The sequence below is a fragment of the Oncorhynchus gorbuscha genome, linkage group LG01, assembly GCF_021184085.1.
Source record: "Oncorhynchus gorbuscha isolate QuinsamMale2020 ecotype Even-year linkage group LG01, OgorEven_v1.0, whole genome shotgun sequence".
NCBI classification, from domain to species: domain Eukaryota; kingdom Metazoa; phylum Chordata; class Actinopteri; order Salmoniformes; family Salmonidae; genus Oncorhynchus; species Oncorhynchus gorbuscha.
The window spans coordinates 10,044,101-10,062,393 of NC_060173.1; the positions used below are offsets into that span (position 1 = coordinate 10,044,101).

At 48.3% G+C, this 18,293-nt stretch overlaps 1 protein-coding gene across 1 annotated transcript in view; it reads right to left on the reverse strand.

Annotated features, from left to right (window-relative positions):
* LOC124032380 (netrin-4-like) overlaps positions 1 to 17,211 on the reverse strand; it is a 34,923-nt gene extending 17,712 nt beyond the window's left edge. The window contains exons 1-4 of the mRNA XM_046344750.1: positions 16,660 to 17,211; positions 15,822 to 16,281; positions 15,592 to 15,718; positions 119 to 391 (exon numbers count right to left, since the gene is read on the reverse strand). Of these exons, the coding sequence (XP_046200706.1) occupies positions 119 to 391; positions 15,592 to 15,718; positions 15,822 to 16,281; positions 16,660 to 16,729 (930 nt within the window). The 5' untranslated portion in view covers positions 16,730 to 17,211. The remainder of the gene's footprint in view (positions 1 to 118; positions 392 to 15,591; positions 15,719 to 15,821; positions 16,282 to 16,659) is intronic.
* Positions 17,212 to 18,293: the final 1,082 nt, after the last annotated feature.

Consider the following 18,293-nt stretch of genomic DNA (forward strand, 5'->3'; position numbering starts at 1 on the left):
ACTGTTTTTGTTAACAGAGTGACGTGATGATTGCAGGCTTTTGGAGAAACGCTAATAGACACAGAGATAAGTGGTCAGTGGTGATTGGTTGTTCGTGCTGCTCTTCACCCTTACTCACCACGTGATTGATCCTCTGCCTGGTGGGGCGGTACCCATTGGCTGGCACACAGTGCTCAGCGTGCCCGTTGCAGAGGCAGCTGCCCTTGACGATGAAGTCATAGATGGCATAATGGTTCGTGGGCAGTGCCTGGATATCTGGGTCTTTAGCCTGGCAGGGGCAAGGCTGGCGCTGCAGCAGACGCACCCGCAGGTTGGTGACCATCAACTGAGTCTGGGCTGCTGGGCCGTAGGGGTCCAGTGAGTACCAGGGGGACAGGGCGCGATAGATCACCTAGAGAGGGGAGAAGAGTGGGTCAGAGTTCCCGGCAGATCAAATCAAACTTTATTTGTCACACGTGTGTAGACCTTACCGTGAAATGCCTACTTACATGCCCTTAGCCAACAGTGCAGTTCAAGAAGAGTTAAGAAAATATTTACCAAACAAACTAAAGTAAAAAATAATAAAAAGTAACACAATAAGAATAACAGCAGTGTACAAAATAAATGGAGGGAGGGGTCAATGTAGATAGTCCGGTGGCCATTTGATTAATTGTTCAGCAGTCTTCTGGCTTGGGGGTAGAAACTGTTAAGGAGCCTTTTGCTCCTAGGCTTGGCGAAAACTATATTTACAGTGTGTGCAAATGTAGAAGAGTAGGGAGGTAAGGCAACACATAGGCAAACAGAGGTGAATTTAAAAAAAAAAAAAAAAAATTTTTTAACCTTTATTTTACTAGGCAAGTCAGTTAAGAACAAATTATTATTTTCAATGACGGCCTAGGAACAGTGGGTTAACTGCCTGTTCAGGGGCAGAACGACAGATTTGTACCTTGTCAGCTCAGGGATTCGAACTTGCAACCTTTCGGTTACTAGTCCAATGCTTTAACCACTAGGCTACCCTGCCGCAATTTAGCATTAACACTGTAGTGATAATTACAATTTAGCATTAACACTGTAGTGATAGATGTGCAGATGATGACGTGCAAGCAGAGATACTGGTGTGCAAAAGATCAAGAGGATAAATAACAATATGGGGATGAGGTAGTCGGTGTGCTATTTACAGATAGGCTGTGTACAGGCACAGTGATCGGAAAGCTGCTCTGACAGCTGATGCTTAAAGTTAGAGAGGGAGATATAAGACTCCAGCTTCAGTGATGTTTGCAATTTGTTCCAGTCATTGGCAGTAGAGAACTGGAAGGAAAGGCGGTCAAAGGAAGTGTTGGCTTTGGGGATGACCAGTGAAATATACACGTTGGAGTGCGTGCTACGGGTGGGTGATGCTATGGTGACCAGTGAGCTGAGATAAGGCGGGGCTTTACCTAGCTTTTAGATGACCTGGAGCCGGTGGGTTTGGCGACGAGTATGAAGCGAGGGCCAGCCAACGAGAGCATACAGGTCGCAGTGGTGGGTAGTATATGGGGCTTTGGTGACAAAACGGGTGGCACTGTGATAGTCTATATCCAATTTGCTGAGTAGAGTGTTGGAGGTTATTTTGTAAATGACATCGCCGAAGTCAAGAATCGATAGGAGAGTCAGTTTTACGAAAGTATGTTTGGCAGCATGAGTGAAGGAGGCTTTGTTGCGAAATAGGAAGCCGATTCTAGATTTAATTTTGGATTGGAGATGCTTAATGTTAGTCTAGAAAGAGAGTTTACAGTCTAACCAGACACCTAGGTATTTGTAGTTGTCCACATATTCTAAGTCAGTACCGTCCAGGTCGATGAAGACGGCTAGTGAGGGCAGCAATTGGTCGAAGAGCACTTAGGTTTACTTGCATTTAAAAGCAGTTGGAGGCTGCTGTTTGTTAGCACAATGTACAAATAAGGGCCAGATGTATACAGAATGGTGTCGTCTGCGTAGAATCACCAGCCGCAAGAGCGACATCATTTATATATACAGAGAAAAGAGTCGGCCTGAGAATTGAACCCTGTGGCACAATCATAGAGACTGCCAGAGGTCCAGCCAACAGGCCATCCCATTTGACACACTGAACTCTATCAGAGAGGTAGTTGGTGAACCAGGCGAGGCATTTCAGAAGCCAAGGCTATTGAGTCTGCCGATAAGAACGCGGTGATTGACAGAGTCGAAAGCCTTGCCCAGGTCGATGAAGACGGCTGCACAGTACTGTCTTTTATTGATGGCGGTTATGATATCGTTTAGGACCTTGAGCGTGGCTGAGGTGCACCCATGACCACCTCGGAAACCAGATTGCATAGTGGAGAAGAAACGATGGGTTTCGAGATGGTCAGTGATCTGTTTGTTAACTTGGCTTTCAAATATTTTAGAAAGGCAGGGCAGGATGGATATAGGTATATAACAGTTTGGGTCTAGAGTGTCTCCCCCTTTGAAGAGGGGGATGACCACGGCAGCTTTCCAATCTTTGGGGATCTCAGACTATACGAAAGAGTGGTTGAATAAGCTAGTAATAGGGGTTGCAACAATTTTGGCTGATCATTTTAGAAAGAAAGGGTACAGATTGTCTAGCCCAACTGATTTGTAGGGATCCAGAGTTTGCAGTTCTTTCAGAACATCAGCTGTCTGGATTTGGGTGAAGGAGAAGAAGGGGAGCTTGGGCAAGTTGCTGCAGGAGGTGCTGAGATGTTGGCCGGGGTAGTTGTAGCCAGGTGGGGTAGTTGTAGCCAGCTGTAGAAAATTGTTTATTGAAATGATCGGTTATTGTAGATTTATCGGTGGTGACAATGTTTGTTTCCTATCCTCAGTGCAGTGGGCAGCTGGGAGGAGGTGCTTTTATTCTCCATGGACTTTACAGTCCCAAAACTTTTTGGAATTAGTACTACAGGATGCACATTTCTGTTTGAAAAAGCTAGCCTTAGCTCTCCTAACTGACTGAGTATATTGGTTCCTGACTTCCTGAAAAGTTACATATCGCGGGGGCTATTCGATGCTAATGCAGAACGCCACAGGATGTTTTGTGCTGGTCAAGGGCAGTCTGGAGTAAAGCAAGGGCTATATCTGTTCTTAGTTCTACATTTTTTGAATGGGGCATGCTTATTTAAGATGGAGAGGAAATCACTTTTAAAGAGAAACCAGGCATCCTCTACTGACGGGATGTGGTCAATATCCTTCCAGGATACCCAGGCCAGGTCGATTAGAAAGGCCTGCTTGCTGAAGTGTTTTAGGGAGCGTTTGACAGTGATGAGGGGTAGTCGTTTGACCGCAGACCCATTACACACGCAGGCAGAGGCAATGATCTCTGAGATCCTGGTTGGAGACAGCAGAGGGGTATTTAGAGGGCAAGTTGGTCAAGATGATATCTAAGAGGGTGCCCATGGTTACGGATTTAGGGTTGTAAACGGTATGTTCCTTGATAATTTGTGTGAGATTGAAGGCATCCATCTTAGATTGTAGAACGGCCGGGGTGTTAAGCATTTCCCAGTTTAGGTCACCTAACAGTACGAACTCTGATGATAGATGGGGGGCAATCAATTAACAGCCGGGGGCTGAAGGGGGTCTATTACAAGCGGCAATGGTGAGAGACTTGTTTCTGAAAAGGTGGATTTTTAAAAGTAGAAGCTCAAATTGTTTGGGCACAGACCTGGATAGTATGACAGAACTCTGCAGGCTATCTCTGTCGTAGATTGCAACTGCGCCCCCTTAAGCAGTTCTATCTTGTCGGAAAATGTTATAGTTAGGGATAGACATTTCTGGATTTTTGGAGGCCTTCCTAAACCAGGATTCAGACACTCCTTGGGGAGGAGGCTTCTAATGTTAACATGCATGAAACCAAGGATTTTGCGGTTATAAAAGTCAACAAATGAGAGCGCCTGGGGAATGGGAGTGGAGCTAGGCACTGCAGGGCCTGGATTAACCTCTACATCACCAGAGGAACAGAGGAGGAATAGGATAAGGGTATGGCTAAAGGCTATAAGAACTGGTCATCTAGTGCGTTCGGAACAGAGAGTAAAAGGAGCAGATTTCCGGGCCCGGAAGAATGGATTCAAGGCATAATGTACAGACAAGGGTATGGTAGGATGTGAATACAGTGTAGGTAAACCTAGGCATTGAGTGACGATGAGAGGTTGTCTCTAGAGGCACCATTTAGGCCAGGTGAGGTCACCGCGTGAGTAGGGGGTGGACCAAAAGGGCTAGCTAAGGCATATTGAGCAGGGCTGGAGGCTCTACAGTGAAATAAGACAATAATCACTAACCAAAACAGCAATATTGACGTTAGGGAGAGGCATGCGTAGCCAAGTGAGCTGGAGACATGGAGATTCAGACAGCTAGCGGGCAAGGGCTAGCAGAAGGACCTTCGGGGGATGTCACGATGGAAGGGCCTGTTGAGACCCCCTCGGATGGTTATGTTGGCAGACCAGTCGTGATGGATCGGCGGGGCTCTATGTTGGCAGTAAAAGGGTCCAGGCCAATTGGCAAAATAGGTATTGTAGCCCAAGGAATTGGCTGATGGACCTCTTCAGCTAGCCGGGGGATGGGCTAGCTCCAGGCTAGCTCCAGGCTAGCTCCAGGCTAACTGGTGCTTGCTTCGGGACAGAGACGTTAGCCAGGTGTAGCCACTCAGATAGCAGCTAGCTAGCTGCGATGATCCAGTGTAAAGGTTCAGAGCTTGTGGTAGGAATCTTGAGATTCCTGAGAAAAAGCAGTCCGATTTGCTCTGGGTTGATATCGCGCTGTGCAGACTGGCAGGAATTGACCGGGCTGAGGCTGGCTGATGTCCAAGTTAACGTTGATGACCGCTAGCAGTGGCTAAATGACTATTAGCAAGTAGCTAGTTAGCTGGCTAGCTTCTGATGAGGGTTCCGGTTCTAAAGTGTAAAAAAAAATAGCAGATCCGTACCACGATGAGGCGGGTTGCAGGAGAGTATGTTCAGTCCGTAGATGGGAATTGAGATGAAAAATAATCATAACAAATATATATATATACATGGGACCGGACGGGACAAAAGAGCAGATGTCTGACTGCTACGGATTGCAGGAAGCTTGGCCCCAGTGATGTACTGGGCCGTACGCACTACCCTCTGTAATGCCTTATGGTCAGATCCCAAGCCAGGCGTTGAAGCAACCGGTCAGGATGCTCTCGATGGTGCAGCTGTAGAACTTTGAGGATCGGGGGACCCATGTCAAATCTTTTCAGTCTCCCGAGGGGAAATAGCTTTTGTCGTGCCCTCGTCAAGACTGTCTTGGTGTGTTCAGACCGTGATAGATTGTTGGTGATGTGGACACCAAGGAACTTGAAACTCTCGACTCGCTCCACTAAAGCCTTTTCCTGTAGTCCACAATCAGCTCCTTTGTCTTGCTCACATTACGGGAGAGGTTGTTGTCCTGGCACCACACTGCCAGTTCTCTGATCTCCTCCCTATAGGCTATCTCATCGTTGTCGGTGATCAGGCCTACCACTGTTGCGTCATCAGCAAACTTCATGATGGTGTTGGAGTCGTGTTAGGCCATGCAGTAGTGGGTGAACAGGGAGTACAAGAGAGGGAGTAAGTACACACCCCTGAGGGGCCCCAGTGTTGAGGATCAGCGTGGCAGATATTTTGTTGCCTACTCTTACCACCTGGGGCGGCCCATCAGGAAGTCCAGGATCCAGTTGCAGAGGGAGGTGTTGAGTCCCAGGGTCCTTGGCTTAGTGATGAGCTTCGTGGGCACTATGGTATTGAACGCTGAGCTGTAGTCAGTGAACAGCATTCTTACATAGGTGTTGCTTTTGTACAGGTGGGAAAGGGCAGTGTGGTGCGATTGAGATTATGTCATCTGTGGATCTGTTGGGGCAGTAGGCAAATTGGATTGGGTCTAGGGTATCTGGGAGGATGCTGTTGATGTGAGCCATGACCAGCCTTTCAAAGTACTTCATGGCTACCGACGTAAGTGCTACAGGGACGTAATCAGGTTACCTTCGCTTCCTTGGGCACAGGGACTATGGTGGTCTGCTTGACACATCTAGGTATTACAGACTCAGTTGAAAATGAGAGGTTTAAAATGTCAGTGAAGACACTTTCCAGCTGATTTGCGCATGCTTTGAGTACATGTCCTGGTAATCCATCTGGTCCCGCAGCTTTGTGAATGTTGACCTGTTTAAAGGTCTTGCTCACATCGGCTACCGGGAGCGTTATCACACAGTCATCCAGAACAGCTGGTGCTCTCATGCATGCTTCAGTGTTGCTTGCCTCGAAGCAAGGATAATAAGGCATTTAGCTCGTCTGGTGGGCTCGCGTCACTGGGCAGCTGGTGTCTGGGTTTCCCTTTGTAGTCCGTAATAGTTTTCAAGCCCTGCCACATCCAACGAGCATCAAATTCAATCTTAATCCTGTATTGATGCTTTGCTTGTTTGATTGTTCCTCTGAGGGCATAGCGGGATTTCTTATAAGAGTCCTGATTAGTGTCCCGCTCCTTGAAAGCAACAACTCTAGTCTTTTAGCTTGTTGTAGATGTTGCCTGTAATCCATGGCTCCTGTTTGGGGTATGTACGTACGGTCACTGTGGGGACGACGTCATCGATGCATTTATTGATGAAGCCGATGACTGAGGTGGTATATTCCTCAACGCCATTGGATGAATCTCAGAACATTTTCCAGTCTGTGCTGCAAAACAGTCCTGTAGCGTAGCATCCGTGTCATCTGACCACTTCCGTATTGAGCGAGTCACTGGTACTTCCTACTTTAATTGCTTGTAAGCAGGAATCAGGAGGATAGAATTATGGTCAGATTTTCCAAATGGAGGGCAGGGGAGAGCTTTGTATGCATCTCTGTGTGTGGCGTGAATGTGGTCTATAGTTTTCTTCTCCCTGGTTGCACATGTGACATGCTGGTAAAAATTTGGTAAAACTGATTTAAGTTTGCCTGCATTAAAGTCCCCGGCCACTAGTAGCGCTGCTTCTGGGTAAGCATTTTCTTGTTTGCTTATGGCCTTATATATTTGGTTGAGTGCGGTCCTAGTGCCAGCATCATTCTGTGGTGGTACAGTGCCTGGCAAAAGTATTCATCCCGCTTGACGTGTTTCCTATTGTGTTGCATTACAACCTGTAATTTAAATTGATATTTGTTTGAATTTCATGTAACGGACATACACAAAATAGTCCATCTTGGTGAAGTGAAATGGAAAATTTAAAAACAAAGTGGTGCGTACATATGTATTCATCCACTTTGCTATGAAGCCCTTAAGTAAGATCTGGTGAAACCAATTACCTTCAGAAGTCACATAATTAGTTAATTAAATAAAGTCCATGTGTGAAATCTAGGACAGGACCGGTCTCGCTCTCTCTCTCTCTAATCCCTGTTAGTGAGCATTTCTCCTTTGCAAAACAATCCAGCCACCTGACAGGTGTGGCATATCAAGAAGCTGATTAAACAGCATGACCATTACAGAGGTGCACCTTGTGCTGGGGACAAAAAAAGGACACCCGGAAATGTGCAGTTACTGTCACACAACACAATGCCACAGATGTACGCTCCCTCAAAATTTGAGACAACTGGCATGCTGACTGCAGGAATGTCCACCAGAGCGGTTGCCACATAATTTCATGTTCATTTCTCAACCGTAAGCGCGTAACCACGCCAACCCTTGACCTCCACATCCGGATTCTTCACCTGCGGGATCGTCTGAGACCAGCCACCCGGACGGCTGGACCTGGCCCCACTGAGGGCATTTGCCGCTGACAAGCCATGTGAAATCCATAGATTAGGTACTAATTCATCTATTGTACTTGACCTATTTTCCTTATATGAACTGCAACTCAGTAAAATCGTTGAAATTGAAGCATTTTGCATTTATATATTTTTGTTCAGTATATATCTAATTATAAAATAATTAGAGGGGGGCAAAACCTGACACAGCCCAACACACAGCCCAACACACAGCCCAACACACAGCATGACCTGACACAGCATGACCTGACACAGCCCAACACACAGCATGACCTGACACAGCCCAACACACAGCATGACCTGACACAGCATGACCTGACACAGCCCAACACACAGCATGACCTGACACAGCATGACCTGACACAGCCCAACACACAGCATGACCTGACACAGCCCAACACAGCATGACCTGACACAGAATAACCTGACACAGCCCAACACACAGCATGACCTGACACAGCCCAACACACAGCATGACCTGACACAGAATAACCTGACACAGCCCAACACACAGCATGACCTGACACAGCCCAAACACAGAATAACCTGACACAGCATGACCTAACACAGCCCAACACACAGCATGACCTGACACAGCCCAACACACAGCATGACCTGACACAGAATAACCTGACACAGCCCAACACACAGCATGACCTGACACAGAATGACCTGACACAGCCCAACACACAGCATGACCTGACACAGCATGACCTGACACAGCCCAAACACAGCATGACCTGACACAGCCCAACACACAGCATGACCTGACACAGCCCAACACCATGACTTGACACAGCATAACCTGACACAGCCCAACACACAGCATGACCTGACACAGCCCAACACACAGCATAACCTGACACAGCCCAACACACAGCATAACCTGACACAGCCCAACACACAGTATGACCTGACACAGCCCAACACACAGCATAATCTGACACAGCCCAACACACAGCCCAACACACAGCATGACCTGACACAGCATGACCTGACACAGCCCAACACACAGCATGACCTGACACAGCATAACCTGACACAGCCCAACACACAGCATGACCTGACACAGAATAACCTGACACAGCCCAACACACAGCATGACCTGACACAGCATGACTTGACACAGCCCAACACACAGCATGACCTGACACAGAATAACCTGACACAGCATGACCTAACACAGCCCAACACACAGCATGACCTGACACAGCATGACCTGACACAGCCCACAACACAGCATGACCTGACACAGCCCAACACACAGTATAACCTGACACAGCCCAACACACAGCATAATCTGACACAGCCCAACACACAGCATAATCTGACACAGCCCAACACACAGCATAATCTGACACAGCCCAACACACAGTATAACCTGACACAGCCCAACACACAGTATAACCTGACACAGCCCAACACACAGCATAATCTGACACAGCCCAACACACAGTATAATCTGACACAGCCCAACACACAGTATAATCTGACACAGCCCAACACACAGTATACCTGACACAGCCCAACACACAGCATAATCTGACACAGCCTAACACACAGCATGACCTGACACAGCCCAAAACACAGCATGACCTGACACAGCATGACCTGACACAGCCCAACACACAGCATGACCTGACACAGCATAACCAGACACAGCATAACCTGACCACACAGCCCAACACACAGCATAACCTGACACAGCCCAACACACAGCATGACCTGACACAGCCCAACACACAGCATGACCTGACACAGCCCAACACACAGCATGACCTGACACAGCCCAACACACAGCATGATCTAACACAGCCCAACACACAGCATGACCTGACACAGCCCAACACATAGCATGACCTGACACAGCCCAACACACAGCATGACCTGACACATAATAAACTGACACAGCCCAACACACAGCATGACCTGACACAACATGACCTGACACAGCCCAACACACAGCATGACTTGACACAGCCCAACACACAGCATGACCTGACACAGCCCAACACAGCATGACCTAACACAGCCCAACACACAGCACACAGCATGTCCTGACACATAATGTCCTGACACAGCCCAACACACAGCATAACCTGACACAGCCCAACACACAGCATGATCTGTCACAGCATGACCTGACACAGCCCAACACACAGCATGACCTGACACAGCCCAAAACACAGCATGACCTGACACAGCATGACCTGACACAGCCCAACACACAGCATGACCTGACACAGCATAACCTGACACAGCCCAACACAGCAGCCCAACACACAGCATGACCTGACACAGCATAACCTGACACAGCCCAACACACAGCATAACCTGACACAGCCCAACACACAGCATGACCTGACACATCCCAACACACAGCATGACCTGACACAGCCCAACACACAGCATGACCTGACACAGCCCAACACAGCATGACCTAACACAGCCCAACACACAGCATGACCTGACACAGCCCAACACACAGCATGACCTGACACTGCCCAACACACATCATGACCTAACACACCCAACACACAGCATGACCTGACACAGCCCAACACACAGCATGACCTGACACAGTATAACCTGACACAGCCCAACACACAGCATAACCTGACACAGCCCAACACACAGCATGACCTGACACAGCCCAACACACAGAATAACCTGACACAGCCCAACACACAGCATAACCTGACACAGCCCAACACACAGTATAATGACCTGACACAGCCCAACACACAGTGATAATCTGACACAGCCCAACACACACAGAATAACCTGACACAGCCCAACACACAGCATAACCTGACACAGCCTAACACACAGCATGACCTGACACAGCCCAAAACACAGCATGACCTGACACAGCCCAACACACAGCATGACCTGACACAGCCCAACACACAGCATGACCTGACACAGCATAACCTGACACAGCCCAACACACAGCATGACCTGACACAGCCCAACACACAGCATAACCTGACACAGCCCAACACACAGCATAACCTGACACAGCCCAACACACAGCATGACCTGACACAGCCCAACACACAGCATGACCACAGCCCAACACACAGCATAACCTAACACAGCCCAACACACAGCATGACCTGACACAGCCCAACACACAGCATGACCTGACACAGCCCAACACATAGCATGACCTGACACAGCCCAACACACAGCATGACCTGACACATAATAAACTGACACAGCCCAACACACAGCATGACCTGACACACAACAACATGACCTGACACAGCCCAACACACAGCATGACCTGACACAGCCCAACACACAGCATGACCTGACTCAGAATAACCTGACACAGCCCAACACACAGCATGACCTGACACAGCCCAACACAGCATGACCTAACACAGCCCAACACACAGCATAATCTGACACAGCCCAACACACAGTACAACCTGACACAGCCCAACACACAGCATAATCTGACACAGTCTAATACACAGCCCAACACACAGCATGACCTGACACAGCCCAAAACACAGCATGACCTGACACAGCATGACCTGACACAGCCCAACACACAGCATGACCTGACACAGCATAACCTGACACAGCCCAACACACAGCCCAACACACAGCATGACCTGACACAGCATAACCTGACACAGCCCAACACACAGCATAACCTGACACAGCCCAACACACAGCATGACCTGACACAGCCCAACACACAGCATGACCTGACACAGCCCAACACACAGCATGACCTGACACAGCCCAACACATAGCATGACCTAACACAGCCCAACACACAGCATGACCTGACACAGCCCAACACACAGCATGACCTGACACAGCCCATGACCTGACAGCATGACCTGACACAGCATGACCTGACACAGCCCAACACACAGCATGACCTGACTCAGAATAACCTGACACAGCCTAACACACAGCATGACCTGACACAGCCCAACACACAGCATGACCTGACAGAATAACCCCTAACACACAGCATGACCTGACACAGCCCAACACACAGCATGACCTGACACATCCCAACACACAGCATGACCTGACCAGCCCAACACACAGCATGACCTGACACAGCCCAACACAGCATGACCTAACACAGCCCAACACACAGCATGACCTGACACAGCCCAACACACAGCATAATCTGACACAGCCTAATACACAGCCCAACACACAGCATGACCTGACACAGCCCAAAACACAGCATGACCTGACACAGCCCAACACACAGCATGACCTGACACAGCATAACCTGACACAGCCCAACACACAGCCCAACACACAGCATGACCTGACACAGCCCAACACACAGCATAACCTGACACAGCCCAACACACAGTATGACCTGACACAGCCCAACACACAGCATGGCCTGACACAGCCCAACACACAGCATGGCCTGACACAGCATAACCTGAATCAGCCCAACACACAGCACAACACACAGCATGACCTGACACAGCCCAACACACAGCATGACCTGACACAGCCCAACACACAGCATGACCTGACACAGCCCAACACACAGTTTAACCTGACACAGCCCAACACACAGCATAATCTGACACAGCCCAACACACAGCATGACCTGACACAGCCCAAAACACAGCATGACCTGACACAGCATGACCTGACACAGCCCAACACACAGTATAACCTGACACAGCCCAACACACAGCATAACCTGACACAGCCCAACACACAGCATGTCCTGACACAGCCCAACACACAGCATGTCCTGACACAGCCCAACACACAGCATGTCCTGACACAGCCCAACACACAGCATGTCCTGACACAGCCCAACACACAGCATGTCCTGACACAGCCCAACACACAGCATGACCTGTCACAGCATGACCTGCCCAACACACAGCATGTCCTGACACCATAAACACAGCCCAACACACAGCATGTCCTGACACAGCATAACCTGACACAGCCCAACACACAGCATGTCCTGACACAGCATAACCTGACACAGCCCAACACACAGCATGACCTGACACAGCCCAACACACAGCATGTCCTGACAAGGCCAACACACAGCATGACCTGACACAGCATAACCTGACACAGCCCAACACACAGCATGACCTGACACAGCACACAGCCCAACACACAGCATGACCTGACACAGCCCAACACACAGCATGTCCTGACACAGCCCAACACACAGCATGGCCTGACACAGCCCAACACACAGCATGACCTGACACTGCCCAACACACAGCATGACCTGACACTGCCCAACACACAGCATGACCTGACACTGCCCAACACACATCATGACCTAACACAGCCCAACACACAGCATGACCTGACACAGCCCAACACACAGCATGACCTGACACAGAATAACCTGACACAGCCCAACACTAAGCATGACCTGACACAGCCCAACACACAGCATGACCTGACACAGCCCAACACACAGAATGACCTGACACAGCCCAACACACAGAATGACCTGACACAGCCCAACACAACATAACCTGACACAGCCCAACACACAGCATGACCTAACACAGCCCAACACACAGCATGACCTGACACAGCCCAACACACAGCATGACCTGACACAGAATAACCTGACACAGCCCAACACACAGCATGACCTGACACAGAATAACCTGACACAGCCCAACACACAGCATGACCTGACACAGCCCAACACACAGCATGACCTGACACAGCCCAACACACAGCATGACCTGACACAGCATGACCTGACACAGCCCAACACACAGCATGTCCTGACACAGCCCAACACACAGCATGACCTGACACAGCCCAACACACAGCATGACCTGACACAGCCCAACACACAGCATGACCTGACACAGCCCAACACACAGCATGACCTGACACAGCCCAACACACAGCATAACCTAACACAGCCCAACACACAGCATGACCTGACACAGCCCAACACACAGCATGACCTGACACAGCCCAACACACAGCATGACCTGACACAGCATAACCTGACACAGCCCAACACACAGCATGACCTGACACAGCCCAACACACAGCATGACCTGACACAGCCCAACAGACAGCATGACCTGACACAGCCCAACACACAGCATGACCTGACACAGCCCAACACACAGCATGACCTGACACAGCCCAACACACAGCATGACCTGACACAGCCCAACACACAGCATGACCTGACACAGCCCAACACATAGCATGACTTGACACAGCATAACCTGACACAGCCCAACACACAGCATGACCTGACACAGCCCAACACACAGCATGACCTGACACAGCCCAACACACAGCATGACCTGACACAGCCCAAAACACAGATCATAGCAAATCCCAGGTCATAGTGTCTATAATACTGTAAGGGGTTCTTCTACATAGATCATAGTAAATCCCAGGACATTGTGTCTATAATATTGTAATAAGGTCACATAGTTGCTGTCACAAACTCCAAACAGTTGTCACTGACTAGTTGTATATTAATTTTCCCACTGAGCAAACCATTTCTGTACTTACAGCGTTCTCATAAAAACATTTGTTATTAGGTTTTTCTTGGCAGACCTTATTCAATTATTGACATTTGTTAATAAAACTCATCAATACAACTGTTTATGTCAAATAGTGTTATGTTCTACTTGTATCCCTGGCTGCCTGGAAAATAGAATGGTAAAACACTTCATTGTGAGGCTAAATATAACAGCTGGACATGCAGATACATTGAAGTAGTGAAAATGAAAAAGCAGATTATTTTTGCTGCGAGTCCCTAGGACTGACGAGGAATGAAAATCACGATGCTCATGAATAAACCAACAAGGCCTGTTGCTCTCTGGCTCAAACTTTCCTCTCTCCGTTGATATGGCACGTCTAAAAAAAAAGACCTCAGGGCGCCTCATCAGAGGAATAAGGTGAACATTGATATTCTACTGATGCATGGATGTCGTCATGGGCTTTGTGCAGCTGAGAAATGCGATCTGAAAAGCCTCCGTTTAGATTTGTTTACTTTAAACACACAGCTTAGTCTGTTTGTTCAACGCTTGTCACACACACACACACACACACACACACACACACACACACACACACACACACACACACACACACACACACACACACACACACACACACACACACACACACACACACACACACACACACACACACACACACACACACACACACACACACAGATGTATTTGAGCACCACAGCAAACAATTAGATGGCACAGATGTTATGAATTACCGCTGTGAAGCATTGAGATTGTTTAACAGGTTGTTTCGAACGGGAGACTTTGAAATCTGTCACAGCTCTGTTCTATTCAACCCCCCTGTGTCCTGTCCTCCATCTTCCCTGCAACCACAACGTACAGCTGGATGTTGCCTTCCCCTGTGTCCTGTCCTCCATCTTCCCTGCAACCACAACGTTCAGCTGGATGTTGCCTTCCCCTGTGTCCTGTCCTCCATCTTCCCTGCAACCACAACGTACAGCTGGATGTTGCCTTCCCCTGTGTCCTGTCCTCCATCTTCCCTGCAACCACAACGTACAGCTGGATGTTGCCTTCCCCTGTGTCCTGTCCTCCATCTTCCCTGCAACCACAACGTTCAGCTGGATGTTGCCTTCCCCTGTGTCCTGTCCTCCATCTTCCCTGCAACCACAACGTACAGCTGGATGTTGCCTTCCCCTGTGTCCTAAAGGCTGTGTGTCTGGGCTCTCAACAATCTTAGTAGCCACAAGGAACTTAAGCTAAGCTTGAAAACAGGCGTTAGACAGTCAGAAGTGGTATAAGTCTCTGCCTTTATGTGTCAGCAGGCATGAAGAGGATAGGTAAGTGCAATCAGAGACCCCACAATACACAACTCTAACCTCTCCTCGGGTACATGGGAACGCTCCTGAGTATTTGGAGGTGCAGGCCGCACCGCTCTCTCCTTTCTCCTTCACACGAGCCTCCTCTGCCAGGCCGAAGGTGTCCTCACAGTCCCTCGCAAAGTACCTGGGTAGAAAACAATCACATCCATCAATAAGATGTGTGTTTGACCGTAGAGGGTCAATACATCAATTAAAACAGTCATTTCCAAAGTGGTCCTCGATGGTACCTGAGGATCTTCCAGGTCCTCCCGTGGTCCTGAGAACGCTCCAGCAACATGGCGACGGGCCGGGGGGAGCGGAACACCAGGATCAGATGCGTCAAGTAGAACTCTGTCTCCAGGTTTAGTTGGAGGGTTTCTGTCTCCGCCCCCTCGGCAGACTGCCACCAGGTATCTGGGTATCGGAATGAGGAATCGGTCATGGCAGAGGCCAGGTGAGCCTGGTGGGGGAGAGCTGCGTTGCACTCGCTGCATTTGGGTGCTGCTGGACAGGAAGTGTCTCTGTGGAAGGAAGAGGTAGAGCTAAACATCTGCTGGTAGGAGCAGTAGGGCTCAGTGGAGTTGATTCCACACACTGACTGGGTGAGTAGTCCTCGGCCCAAGGCGAGGTTCCCCATGGGAGGGTTACAGGCCCGGCCATCACAGCGGCTCTGGGTCTCTGAGACTGGACCTGAAGAGCTGGAAGGACCTGGGGGGGATACAGAGAGAGAGAGAGAATATATTTTTGGGGGATAAATGTATTTGTATCTAACACAAAATTCACTGTTCCAATTTAAATTAATCTTCACAGATTACGATACCAGCCTGATTAGCCAAAACAATATCCAATATTACATTGACATTTTAAAATGATCTATTGGACAGACATTAAAGCGTTTTTGTAGATGGGAGAGATGCACGATAGTCAACAAACATGTCAAAGCAACATACTCTACGCGATAATCAAATCATCCTCAATGCCTGCATCCGTACTTGGACAGACTCGCGCTAAAGTTTGCGAGTACCAACTCAATCCAAGCCCGCACAAGGATGAGAAAAAAATAAACTTTACTATTCCTTTACTCACCAGCCAAAAGAAACGGAGACACACAAAGAGCAATCACGACAAGTAAAGTCCAGCGTCTCATCTTGAACATCCCTGAAGACTGTTCTAGAACATACTGAGACAGTCAGGTAGCCTAGCTGCTTATTGTGTGAACAGTTGAGAGAGAACAGCGATGAAGGTCTGTTTTTATAGTGACAACAAGTGAAGGCACGTTTCCTCAAAACGATTGACTTTAGCCAAGTGAGCTGTCTCCGAAGCGGCACGACGCCTCCAGCATTAACAAACCGAAGCGGTAATTAGGCCTATTGAAGAATAAAACACTCACCGTCGATTGGATGTCGATCATAAACGATGTCTGCTACCTATCGAATATCATTCAGTTATAACGAAGTCATCACTGTGCATTAATCTAGGTTACAGGTACGCGTCACCGTCTTCAGGCTTGTTAAAGTGTCCAATATCGTTTGCAAAAGGTTGAGCATTCCTGAGTACTCAAATACATCCTCAATGTTTGAAAAATAAAATATACATATGGAAAGGTTGAACGCCTAGGCATTTAATAGTCTTCCCCAACAACTGTATGGTTATTTCCCAAATGCTAACCTTATCCCCTCCCTCAGCCCTCTAAATATAGTTCAATCTCAAATGGCACCCTATTCTCTCTTGTCAAAAGTATAGCGTACTATTACATTTACATTTAAGTCATTTAGCAGACGCTCTTATCCAGAGCGACTTATAGGGAATAGGGTGCCACTTGGTTGTTCCACATTTTGTTACATTACAACCTTATTCTAAAATTGATTAAATTATCATTTTCCTTCATCAATCTATACAAAATACCCCATAATGACACGTTTTTTTTGTGTTAATTTATTAAAAATAAAATATGAAATATGACATATGCATTAGTATTCAGACCCTTTAATCAGTACTTTGTTGAAGCATCTTTGGTAGCAATTACAGTCTTGAGTCTTTTTGGGTATGACGCTACAAGCTTGGCACACCTGTATTTGGGGAGTTTCTCCCAATATTCTCAGCAGATCCTCTCAAGCTCTGTCAGGTTGGATGGGGAGCGTCGCTGCACAGTTATTTTCAGGTCTCTCCAGAGATGTTCGATCGGGTTCAAGTCCGGGCTCTGGCTGAGCCACTCAAGGACATTCAGAGACTTGTCCCGAAGCCACTCCTGCGTTGTCTTGGCTGTGAGCTTAGGGTCGTTGTCCTGTTGGAAGGTGAACCTTCGCCCCAGTCTGAGGTCCTGAGCACTCTGCAGTAGGTTTTCATCAAGGATCTCTCTGTACTTTGCTCCGTTCATCTTTGCCTCAATCCTGACTAGTCTCCCAGTCCCTGTCGTGGAAAAACATCCCCAAAGCATGATGCTGCCACCACCATGCTTCACCATAGGGATGGTGCCAGGTTTCCTCCAGACATGACGCTTGGCATTCAGGCCAAAGAGTTCAATCTTGGTTTCATCAGACCAGAGAATCTTGTTCATCATGCTCTGAGAGTCTTTAGGTGCCTTTTGGCAATCTCCAAGCGGGCTGTCATGTGCCTTTTACTGAGTAGTGGCTTCCGTCTGTCCACTCTACCATAAAGGCCTGATTGGTGGAGTGCTGCAGAGATGGTTGTACTTCTGATAGTGTATCCCATCTCCACAG